The 12,655-nt window shown below is 40.7% G+C and overlaps 1 protein-coding gene across 13 annotated transcripts in view; it reads left to right on the top strand.

Annotated features, from left to right (window-relative positions):
- The window catches only part of SEMA4D (semaphorin 4D), a 106,363-nt gene that overhangs the window by 83,795 nt on the left and 9,913 nt on the right, over window positions 1-12,655 (top strand). For 7 of the 13 annotated variants that reach the window (XM_051641858.1, XM_051641863.1, XM_051641860.1 and 4 more), the window contains 3 exons: window positions 4,157-4,329; window positions 4,545-4,588; window positions 5,719-8,170. In XM_051641858.1, coding sequence (XP_051497818.1) covers window positions 4,157-4,329; window positions 4,545-4,588; window positions 5,719-6,635 — 1,134 coding nt within the window. In that variant the 3' untranslated portion in view covers window positions 6,636-8,170. Of the gene's footprint in view, window positions 1-4,156; window positions 4,330-4,544; window positions 4,589-5,718; window positions 8,171-8,526; window positions 8,731-12,655 lie in introns of those variants that run through there. The other 6 variants (XM_051641866.1, XM_051641868.1, XM_051641872.1 and 3 more) reach the window with 5 other exon arrangements.

The raw sequence follows: 12,655 nt of genomic DNA on the forward strand, positions 1-12,655 counted from the left end.
ATGCTGGCAACTTATTGTGTGTGTGTGTATGTAAGTATATGTATATTAAAAAGTGTATATATATAAATGTTTGGTGGCTTCTTTATCTGCAAAAAAAGCTTCAGATGCCTTGCTTCAGCAGGAGGTTTCAGCATTTGGCCTGTGATAGAAAATAATAAATCTTCTAAAAAATATTCTAATAATGCCCATTCTTCTCATGGAGGGTAAATAGTGGGATCATTCATAAACTGGCTTAATTATGATACTCCCAATTCTGGGAAATGAAAGGGGAAGGGATAGACAATACAGCCTCATTCCAAAACCACGTGATCATGCAGTTTCAGCATACACTTGGTAGCCAAGGGTAGTGTAGAAATGAATTTGTTGTAGGTGAATTTACTTGTTCTGAATCCAGGTGCCACATTCTTGGTTCCTCAAGAATATCCTGAAAAGGGGCAGTGTGAGACACAGGATAGAAACTGCATAGGGAACACGCTGTCTTTTCACAAAGAAACTTCTCTCTAAGCTTAGGATTGAAACAAAACACTGCTTCCTGCATGTGCTGTCAAGAGTTAAAGCTTGTATTTTCAGCAAGGGAAAATTTCCATGTTGTGAGAATAACCTTTGACAACTAAAAGTAAACCTAAAACTGAAGCAATGCTGTCCAATATATTCCAATAAAAGCAGTGGTCTTATTCAGTGTTGTGGAATTTGAGGCTGGGTCAGGTGCCAGAGTCAAGAAAGCTGTATGATCGTAGTGCCAGCCAGATAGGGATTAACTCTGCACCCCAGTGTGAAAATGAAACTTCCTGCCTTCTTGGATATCACAGTTGCTACTGCAGTCTTACCTAGACCTGATATTGTTACAGGTGGCATAGTACGATGGCATCCCATAATAATGGATAAAGGGTGATAGTTGTTACCTTGAGTGGGTGCTTCAGACCTCTCTGGTGTCAGAGTCCTTTCTCAACACATTACTGCAGTGGTCTCTGCAGTGGCCCTTTTCATATATGTTCACATTGTTTGGTAGATGGTGGGCAGAGTCAGATGAGCCCCTGGTAGATCCTCATAACTTCTGCCTCACAGGAAAATGTGTCTGGATTTTTAAATATGGTCTGTTCATCTTGTTGCATGTTCTCTGAACTTGTGGCTCTACCACCTGGGCTCCATGCCACAATACTACAACCCATGCACAGTGTCATGCTGTTGGCTTGGATGTTAGCTAGGAGAGTGCTTTAGAGATAGATGAGTAACACTTGGTGCGTTAGGGGATCTTTCCAACAGAGTGGGAAGCATTTCCTGGAAAGTCATAGATCTCCACCACTGCAGACTTCCTTCTATTTACAGTCCAGCATGGTCCAACATGAACTTCAGTTAAATCTCAGGATGAAAGACTATATGTGTCTGAAGTTTGATTCTCTTTCAAAGTCCATTTTCTAGCAGTGCCAGCAGACTCTTTTTTTGATCAATTCCGTCTTTCATCTTTCAGTGTAAAGAGTTTCCATGAAAGCTGTCTGTACACTTCATATATGAGGTAGATTAAAATTCACTTGTGCTTTGTCTTACTGCTTCCAGTAGAGACTGCTGTTAGTCAGTATGCATCATTCATTAGCTTAATTTTAAGGCAAACCTCCTCATGACTGTTGCATTAAAGAGACTAACCTGTTTAGAGTTCTCATCCCAAATCCTCCCTGCATTCTTAGTGAAAGAGTGACAGTGAGTCCCAAAACTTAAATTCAGCTCTGAGATGACCTGTTGTTTTTTTTCAAGCTGTTTCTGATGTCAAGACCAAAAGTCTGCACCACAAGCATGAGGTTTTTGAAGAATGTTTATCTACTAGAAGTATTTTTTGCATGCCTGCCAATCACTTTGTGACCATATTCATTCTCCCAGAGTCGAAGTGTCTCACTGTAGACATGACCCCTGTTTATGCATCTATACTGAGATTTGTATGGCTGCAGTACAGGAAAAAACACTCTGAGTTTGGATCTGTCTCATTTGCACTTAGCAACTGCAGTAGTGTGCTGATAAATCCACTCTATATTCTGCTCAGGATAAAATCAATCCACTGCCAAGGTGGGTGTGCTGTTCAGCTCTGTATGCATAGCCTCTCAAAAGGGCTGCAGGATTGGTCAGTGGTGGTTTTGGCTTGCCATGCAGGCCCCTTTCTTAAGGCTTTGCATAATGATATGTAAATTCATAATGGCACTTTAGCTGTTGGTTTCCCTGAGCTTTGAAACAGAGAAGTGAAATAATGCAGCTGCCTGCCTTTTATTAGAAGGATATCATTAGAAGGTCCTGCTTAACGAACCTGATTACCTTCTATGACCAGAAGACCCTCCTTGTGGCTGAGGGGAAGGCTGTGGAAGTTCTCATCCTGGTCTCTCACAGCATTCTCCTAGAGAAGCTGGTGGCTCATGGCATAGACAGGTGCACTCTTCACTGGATGAAAAACTGCCTTGGTGACCAGGTCCAGAGAGTTGTAGTGAATGGGGTTGGATCCATTTGGTGAACAGTCACCAGTGGTTACACCCAGTTCTTAGTTTTGGGGCCAGTCTTGTTCAGTATCTTTATCAACAGTCTGGATGAGGGACTGAGTGCTCCCTCAGTAAGTTTGCAGATGACACCAAATTGGGTGGAAGTGTTTATCTACTTAAAAGTAGGAAGGCTCTGCAGAGGGACCTGGACAGGCTGGATCGACGGGCCACGGCAAATTGTTCAACAAAGGCTGAGGTTCAACAAAGCCAAGTGTCAGCTCCTGCATTTGGGTCACAACAAGCCCAGGCAATGCTACAGGCTTGGGGAAGAGTGGCTGGAGAGCTGCCCAACAGAGAAGGACCTGAGGGTGCTGCTGGACAACTGGATGAACATGAGTCAGTAGTGTGGCCAAGAAGGCAAATAGCGTCCTGGCCTGCATCAGAAATGGTGTGGCCAGCAGAACTAGGGAAGTGGTTGTGCCCCTGTACTGGTGAGGTTACAGCTTAAGAGTTGTGTTTGGTTCTGGGGGCCTCACTACAAGAAGGAAATTGAGGTGCTGGAGTGAGTCCAGAGAAGAGCAACCAAGCTGATGAAAAGTCTAGCGAACAAGTCCTGTGAGGAGAAGTTAAGGGAACTGGGGTGCTTTAATTTGGAGAAGAGGAGGCTGAGGGAAGACCTCATTGTTCACTGCAGCTACCTGAAAGGAGGTTGTACGGAAGTGGGTGTTGACCTCTTCTCCCAAGTGAATAAACAATAGGACTAGAGTAAATGGTCTGAAGTTGAAGTTGCTCCAGGAGATGTTTAGACTGGATATTGGGAAGAATTTCTTTACTAAATGAGTGGTCAGGCACTGGAATGGGCTGCACAGGGAGGTGGCTGAGTCACCATCCCTGGTGGTATTAAACAAGTGTGCAGACATTGCACTTCAGGACATGCTCTGGTGGGTATGGTGTTTTTTTCTGAATTGATTGTTGGACTCGGTGATCTTAGAGGTCTTTTTCAATGGTCATGATGTCGTAATTCTTTGATATTTGGGATGAGTGTGTTCTTTTTCTGCCATGCTCAGAGGGAGATTTGTTTGGGATCCCCAGCAAGAATGTGTCAGAACAGTCGTGTTTATACTCCCCTTTTGCTAGGTGTCATGCCAATGCTATTTCAGTTGAATACTATTCAGTGTTCCTACTTGAGTAGCAAAATAGGCAGCTGCCATTTACTCTTGTAAGTCTCATGCTGGTGTGACTGGTAGGAGAGCTGAATGCAGTAGGGCTGCTTTTTGTTAACAGAAGCAGGTCCTGTATACAGCAAACTTTACATGCTCAGGCTTTTGTGTGCCTGCTGCAGCCTTGATGTCAGCACAGGCTTGCTTTTCTACATACGAGGATAGTCAGTACGTTGGTATTGGTGGAAAGATTGTGTGGTAAAGACACTATTTAATGTGGTTACTTTCCATTCTCATAAACTGTGTCTATTTCAGGTGTTTGTTCTTCTGTCTTGTTGCTCTTCCAGCATAACAATATTTTCAGCATATTTTGTTTCTAGAAATAAAAATTAATAAAAAGACTTACTCCCTGAATGCTCCAGTTTTTACAAGTATGACTGCATATGTGCAGCACTGTACTAAGTTTTAAATTGTTTAATGAATTGTTCAGCTTTGAGAAGGTGATTCATTGTGATTTTTTGTTGTGCTTTGTTTTTTTAGGGAAGAAGATACCTCTATGCTGGTTCAAATTCTGGTGTGGTTCAGTCTCCAGTGGCATTCTGTGACAAGTATACCACTTGTGTTGACTGTGTTTTAGCAAGGGATCCTTACTGTGCTTGGAAACCCCTTGAAGCTTCCTGCATTGATATTTTTAAAGAAGGTGAAGTTGAAAGGTAATAGTATGGTACCTTTTATTACCTTACAGTTAAAATCAATATTTAATAAGTCTTGCTCCTTACTGATAACTGGCATTTCTCCAAATGCAGACTTTTTCCTATACATCTGTCTCTGTGCTCTTTAGATGAAATTAATCTTACCTAGTATTAGAGAATAAGCTGGCTGTAAGAAAGAAGATTTGAAGTTGTAATGCTTAGTCTTCCTCTTACAGGAACTGGATTCAGAACATTGGTGGAGATGCATCATCTTGTTCTGGTGAGTTAGCCTTCTAAGAGCTATTGCACATGTCCAGTGTGCAGTATTGAAAGAGTTACGTTTAGTTTGGGTTTGTTGGGTTTTTTTTTAATTATCTGGACATTCATTCATATTTTAATAGTATGAGATTCTGCTTTTGAATACTTGAGCACCTGTACAGCCTGCATGTTTTCTTTAAGTATCTGTGTTTGTATACATTTCAATGTGCAATGCACAAAACTCTGAAACGAACGGGCATCTCAAAAACAGCTTGTGAATGAAAGCAATAATTACCATAAGTATTTCTAGTGCATAGGCCTCTGCCTCTGTGATACAACATTTGACATTCTGCTGTAAGCCTTGATAAGTTCTTCGTTATTGCTGCTGGGTCAGATTAAATGATCCTGAAAAAAGCTGGTTTTATGGTGAGAGGAGAGAGGGACTTAGAACATCATACAGAACAGCTGAAGTACCATCCATAGTGTGTTAAGGCAAGTAACCACAGGTCTTTCTTTATAGTGTGTACTGCTGCCACCAGATCAAGGATATCTTAAAGAAGAGTAGTGTTACAGGAGATCGTACTGCATTAAAAAAAGCTCTTACAAATTTGATTTACTTTGTTTTAATTTTTAATCCAAGCAAATTGTGGACCCCAATGAGAGTTTTGCTTGTTAGTTTTTTTGTTAATTTGTGGGTTTGCATTTTGGGTGTGCTATAATTCCTGGTATTTTTTTAGAAGAGAGTTGAGGTTGAGTAACAGCACTTTGTTCAGTTTCTTCTTGGTTATTTTGTAGTTGCTGATTTACTTAAAATTGCATATAAAGTGATAAGTTCAGCATCTTGTCTCGAACAATGACTAATCTCGTGTACTCTCAGTTGCTGATAAACAAAATCTCATCTTTATCTGGAAGTGAAGGCTGTCTTGGAATTTGAAGTGTCCTGTCTCTTAGTCTGTCTCGATGTCTCGTATGCAGCTGTAGCTTGGTGTTTCACTGAGAGTCTTGCATGCTGTCATCTTGGTCTTGTGAGGGAATCTAAATTCTTCAATCTTTGTTTCCCTCTAAGACTACAGCACGGTCTTGTGAAATTGTATGGATTAGAACAAACAGGAATCATTGCTGATGCTTTGCACGTTTATTTTGATGTTCCAGATAAAGTAAGAGAGAACTCCCTACAGCATACGTTCAAACATGGGAGCACAGCAGAGCTCAAGTGTTCTCAAAAGTCCAATCTGGCACAGGTAGTTTGGAAGTTCAGAGATGATGTGCTGAGAGTGGAGAGCCCCAAGTACCGTCTGCTGGAAAAGGCGCTGCTCATCTTCAATTTATCAGAAGGAGACAGTGGTGTTTACCAGTGTTTGTCAGAAGAAAAAGTGAAGAATAAGAAATTTTCTCAAGTGCTGGCTAAGCATGTTTTGGAACTGAAAAAGATCCAACATACCACGGTGGGCCCCACCGTGGCAGCTGCTCCAACAGAAGGTAATAGCAATGTGCAGAAAGTGTCAGCTGTATCAACTGAGGGGTCTACTGCTCGCATCTCCACCACTCACATGGTACTGGTAACAACAGCAAAGGTGGTAACAAAGCCCATTGACCCTATTCTAACCAGCGCAGCCTCTAACACAGAGCTCCTCAATTCAATTCCTGATGCTGTCCCAGAAAAGACGATGTTCCTCAAGTCAAATGATAACTTCCTGTTGATGTTCCTCTTCCTCTTCTTTTTTATTCTCTTCTTGTGCCTGCTGTCCTACAACTGTTACAAAGGGTACTTGCCGGGGCAGTGCTTGAAATTTCGCTCTGTCATGCTGCTCGGTAAGAAGAAAACAAAATCAGATTTTTCTGATTGCGAGCAAAGTGTGAAGGAGACACTGGTGGAGCAAGGCAGTGTCAGCCACCAGAGTGGGGAGCAGCCAAAGCCAGCACACGACACTGGCTACGAGACTGAGCCTGACTGTGGAAACTGCCAGCTGCAGCCTGGGGATTCACAGGCATCCCGAGAGGCCAAGGACAAGCCCTTTGATGTCAAGTGTGAGCTCAAGTTTGCTGACTCGGATGTGGAGGGAGACTGAAGGAGCCCATCATCCATTTGAGTGGTGGAAATCAATTGTGGTCCTGTGGGTAGCTATCTGAGCACAGAGACCATGAGTGTGACAGCTGAGCCTTTGCAGGGTTTACATGCATAAGCTGTACAGCAAGACAATATACGTTCAGATCTCACCAGATCAGAGAAGCAGTGTTTGTGTCTGGAGACCAGAACATCCTGTGTTGTACTGTCTTGTTGTTTTTTTTTTTTCTTCTAAATGGCCAGTTTCAGATCACCATTTGTTTGTTCCAAACAAGTGCTTCACTCTGACAAACAGTTACTTCCTTTTTTTTCAGCCCTGTGCTTCCATAGGATAAAAGTAACTTTCTAATTCAGTTGGTTTTAAAAAGTACTTCAGTCTATACGTATTTTTAGCTGCCATTAAAAAAAGACCTAGTTTCATTTTAATTCCAAATTGGAAATGTAAGTTTAGTTTATCAGATTGGTAAATTATAGACTATTGTCCAGATTGGGACATTTTTTTCTTCGCTTCTAATGATTATTTTTAGTTGTATGCTTTGTGTTTTGGCACACTAGGTCTCTCTAATTGGCTAAAGTAATTTTTTTTAACTGCTTTTGAAGTATTTTAGACTTTAAGGAATAATGGGGATAATAGCCGTGGCTTGATGTGTGTAAGACTCTCAGGGATAATGTTGTTTAAAGGCTTTTTTCTTTGCTGCTTTCTATAAATTTAGGTACTACAGTATCAGTACAAAACATGGAGTAAGTGGTGGGAGGGAGGAAATAATAGATTTAGGAATGTTTTTCCTTTTTTTTCCTCTTTTTCCCTCTCCTTTGCCCTTAACCTGCAAGCAGAACATAGTCACATTGTATTTTTTGTACAAAACTGGGTTTTGTTTTGATTAGTGAAGCAATACAGGCAAGCAACTATCCATTAGCAGTGATACAGAGGTTTTTTGCACTGTGGAAACGAAACAGGAATCGAGAATAATTAACTACACTAATTCAGCTAGTGACTCACTGGAATGGACTGTTAGGATACAGCCTGATGAGAAAACATTGCCGATTTTTTTTTTCTTTTTTTCAGAATAAAAAATAACTCCGCTTCTTTTTGTGACAAATCTTTAGTGTCGCCCTTTCTGGATGACACCTTCCAATCTCCTGTGCAACTGGAGACTGAAACTGGAGCTGCTCAAACAATCAGTCATTTGAACTGTTTCTGTGAATCATGCCTGCAAACGTGAAAGTGTGCATTTGTTCTCAGCCTGGTTCACAGTAGTGCTGTTTGTCTGTAAAAGCATTTTGTGCGGTACAGTCCTGAAAAATTGTTCCTCTCACTGCATCTTTCTGTAAAAATTGCTAGAAGTAGAGTACATTTTAACAATAAATAGCAGTATGCCTGCGCTGCTTTTCTATGTGGAACTTTCATGCAAACATAATTTAGACCATCTTAGTGAAAACAGTTTATATTTTATATGATTCAGTTTGGTTTTATTTTTCTATTTTTAATTATGTACATATAACAGAATAAATGTTAAAATAAATTGTATTATATCTTGACTTGTGGATCTTGGCACAATGACACTGCTTTCCATATTTCAAGTACTAATGTTCCTTGTGGTTTCCTTTAGGGGCGAAAAGTGAAAACCTCGGTAATGAATTAGAAGCATATTCTCTTCTCAGCTGTAGTTAAATGGGTTATAACCTGGAGTGAAGGATGGGATGGTGGGGAGGTGGGGATTGGAAGAACGGGCGAAGGAGGAAAGCACTCTTCTCTGGGGGTCCAGGGACAATTCCTCTTATTACCCTTCTAAAATTAATTTGTCTTTTTGCATTACTTCTTCAGTGTGTGATGTATTTCTTAAAACTTATTTCCTTAGTACCCTCTTTCTTTTCTGTCCTCTTCTATCACACAGCCTCTCCTATACCTTTCCCTCCTACTGGTACCTCATTTTTGTCCTGTGTGGGAAGTGATTCACCTCCTTCACTCACCAGTACCCAGCCTGATGATTGGTCTAGCACAGACCCTGTAAAGGTCATGTTGTTGCCACCTTTCCTAAGTGACCAGGCACAGCATGTTAGTGTTCGGGGACCGTTTCATCTCTTCTGCCAAGCCACAGGTAAGTTGGAGGACCTCTGTATAAACCAGCATTTTCTGTATTAAAGAGTTAGATATGTTGCCATGTACTGCATATGTTTTACTTTTTTATGCTTGAACAAACACAAGAAAAATACCATTTCAGGATGTATAGTCAAGATGCTGTTTGTTACCAAGAATCTGGCACTGTACTTTAAAATGCAGGCTGTGGTTTAGTAGCCTACTTAGTGTATTAATAGTGAAATTATTTCAGTAGGCTCACTTGCATGCTGAAGGAGTTCATTGAAACATGATTGTGTATGGATGTTTAGCAGGTATGTGTTTCACTGTCAGTGTGTATGCCATTTAAAAAAGACATTTCTGTTGGATTTGAATTTAGTATATTTGTGTGGACCAGGTCAGTTATTCCTTTGTGGTCTCAACTTATTTCAAGTGATAAATTACTTAGTGTAATGACAGCTTTCACTTTATGAAGAATATATTATCTGAGGTGTACAGGAGAAGGACAAAGCTTTTTTTTTCTGTAGAAGTTCAACATTTGTCTTTCAGCTTTTGTTTGGATAGTAGATGCCTGTTTAAGCAAAGTGAGATTTCATAGATCTAAACAGGTCTTAAACTGTAACCTTGTTCCTTGAAAGAAGAGATTATAGATATAAGTTATTTTTTAAAGTAGCATTGTTTCTTATTTGTCTGTGTTATGTTACATGGAGTCAGACCAAAAAATAAATTTTATTAAAGTAGGTCTTAACAAAGACATGATTTGTGTTTCTGTGGCTAGAAAGGACAACAGTGGGATTCTGATGATCTATGACTCTGCCTGAGCAGGGGATGTTGAGCCTGATGACCTCTGGAGGTCCCTTCCTTCCTCAGTTATTTTGTGATTCTGTGATCAGGGTTCTTTTACAGAATGCACTCACAGAATTATTTATGTTGGAAAAAACCTTTCAGCAGTAATTTGTTCACCGTTGATACAGACAATTCAGGAACTTTTTGTTGTGCACCATGAAAAAAATTTAATAATAGCATATATAGCACAAAGGATTTAAACAGTTTAATAATTGTGCTACATACCTGGAATTTATTTTAAAATTACTTCTATTAATCAAGCAATGTCTGTTTTAATGTAATACTCACAGGCTGCTTTAGAATTACATTGGCAGTGAACCTATGAAGGAGCAGTGTCTTAAAGACAGCCTGTTGGAATTCTCACTCCTGAGGAGGTAGGGATGAGTAGTGGAAGAAACTGTAACAAAGATCAGACATGCAAGCGATGCAGCGATGGCACAGACAGGGGCAAGATAGTGTGCTGTGGACGTGTTTCCGACTTCTCTCAGGAAGCAGTGAAGTACGGCACTTTGTATTATGTATGGGGGCCTTACTCCCTTTGGGAAATGATATTTGGCTACATCCTTCTTTTACCCAGAAGCTGAAAAGGAAGGCATAAGTTTCTCTTCAAAATTGCCTTCCAGTTTCTCTCCCTCTTCCCCTGAAGTGACTCACCTCTTCACATTTCTCCAAAGATGTGTCTGCTAGATACGCACTTGCAAACATTAGGTTTCCTGTATACTTCGTCAGTGTTCTGCAGGGACCTCATGAACTTTATGTGCCTGGCTGTGCTGTCTTTCCAGCAAATATCAGGGTGGTTGAAGTCCCACTGTTTTAGCCTACCCCTTAATGCCTATCCATAAGCTTTCAACTTGCTCTTGATCTGCCCACAGGCAGAGCTTCATATATTCCAGTTGCTGTCTTACATGAAGACCAACTCCACCACCTTGTCTTGCTGGCTTGTCTTTCCTAAAAAGGACATAGCCATCCATGACAGCATTCATTTTGGATCCCGCCCCAGAAACAGTGCAAAACATTATGCTCTTAATTGTATTTCTGGCCTGCAATTCAGACTTTGTCAGTGTCCATGGTGTCAAGAAGTCTTACCTCCTCCCTTTGTTTGAAGCTGGGTTTTTTCCATAACGGTTTCTTAACTTTTCAGTCTCATTAAAGTAACCTCAGGACCGTGAATGTAAAAGTGCTGCAAACTCAGCAATATACTTAAAGCAGTTATTGTTTCATGGAGATACTGAGATAGGTACCTGATAACCTCCACGTACAATGCCTGTTCCCTGTGGTTATGCTATTTTTTTAAGGAAGTGCAAGAAAGCAAACCACAACCAAGTATCAGAATTGCAAGTGATTCACTACAATTCTGCTCTTGGGTGAAGCTTTGTACTTACACTGAAACTCGTGGAAGAGTGGGGAAAACAAGATGTACTTGCACTTCATGAAGAACTGCTGCAGACTGAGTAAAACCCTAGACTAGCGCCTGCAGGTTAGTCTGAAACAGACTTCGCCCAAGGCTGTGTCTGGATGTCCAAGAGTTGGCTCTACTGGTGTCACCAAGTGCTCATGCAACATGGGTCTCAGCAGTGGGATTCAAAAGTCCCTACACCCTAAGGTGTGCCTGATTTGCCCAGGGCAGGAGGAGCTTATTTGTCAAGAAACTGACTTAGAGAAATGAGTGAGCTTTCTAGAAGTGGCTTTATAAATAATTCTTGGGTGAGGTTTTTTAGATTAATTGCCTCACCTGTGCTGCCCTAGGATGGTCTTATTGGGCAATCTGGTGCAGTGCATTAACAGCTCAGTCAGAAGAGGCATGGAGAGCCTTTGTTAGTATTTCTTAATAATTATGTCTGTGGACAGATATATCATTACCTTTTGAAACCTGAAAATGGTTTAACTGATACCCAAGAGAGGAAAAGCTCTGCATCTACCAGTGCAGTTCAATCCAGTGCATAAATATATTACCATTCTCTAAATTTTAAAAACCTTTTAAAGCAGTATATTTTGAGATTCATATGGTGATGCTTTGTGGAATCAATACCCTTGACTTCAGCATGTGTAGTTGCTTAGTAATCTGCGGTTGGCTTATCTTTATCCTCTAATGGAAATTCCAAATTTTTACCTTCTTAAATATTTCCATATCCCATTCTACAGATCAACATCTCTGCAGAGGTTTGCTGGTTTATGTCATACTGCCTGCTACTCAGGTGCAGCATTTTTGGCTACAGTAACCTGATAGTAGCTGTTAATTTTAATTTCATAGTTTTGTACCACTTCTTTCAGTGATTTCTGCATTGACAGAACATTCATTGCTTAAATGCATCTTAGTATGATAAAATAATTCTTCATGCAGATCTGTGACATGCCAGGTCTTTTCTATTATGTCAGATGCATCTACAAGATAAACTGAAAAAATTATTGTTCCTTTATTAACAGAAGAGGACTTGGAAGTCTTCACTGAAGGTTATAAAATTAAGAAAATATTGCAGAATCATTTTGCATAGAAATTGCAGACATAAGAAGCATCGTTCTTGTTACTTTAGACTGCATCATCTTATGGCTGCAATTACCTTACTAGAACATTGGCACTTTCAGACATGAGGACCTGCTGTGGCCATCTTAACAACTAACCCTGCATGTAAAACAGCATTAAACACCTTTTTAATTGTTGGTGCTATCCTGGCTCTGATGGCTTCTTCCGTAGTGACTTCTGTGGGACAACTGAAAATTAGTTTCTGTAAGGACTATGTATGGAAGATGCATTCTTAAATTCTGGCATCAAGAGCAAATTGTGAAAAATATCAGGGTGCAGAGGAGAGCAACAAGGCTGGTGAAGCAACTAGAGGGAAAGTGTTATGAGGAGAGACAGAGGGAGCTGGGAATGTTTAGCCTAGAGAAAAGGAGACTCAATGGGGATCTTGCCATTCTCTACAACTACTTGAAGGGAGGTTGACCTCACGTGGGGGTCTGGCTCTTCTCCCAGGCAACTAGTGACAGGATGAGAGGGCATGGCCTGAAGCTGCACCAGGGGAGGTTTAGGTTGGATATTAGTACTTCCTCATGAAGAGGGTGATTAGACATTGGAATGGGTGGCCCAGGGAAGTGGTGGAGTC

The sequence above is a fragment of the Apus apus genome, chromosome Z (assembly GCF_020740795.1).
Source record: "Apus apus isolate bApuApu2 chromosome Z, bApuApu2.pri.cur, whole genome shotgun sequence".
In the NCBI taxonomy this organism is placed as follows: Eukaryota; Metazoa; Chordata; class Aves; order Apodiformes; family Apodidae; genus Apus; species Apus apus.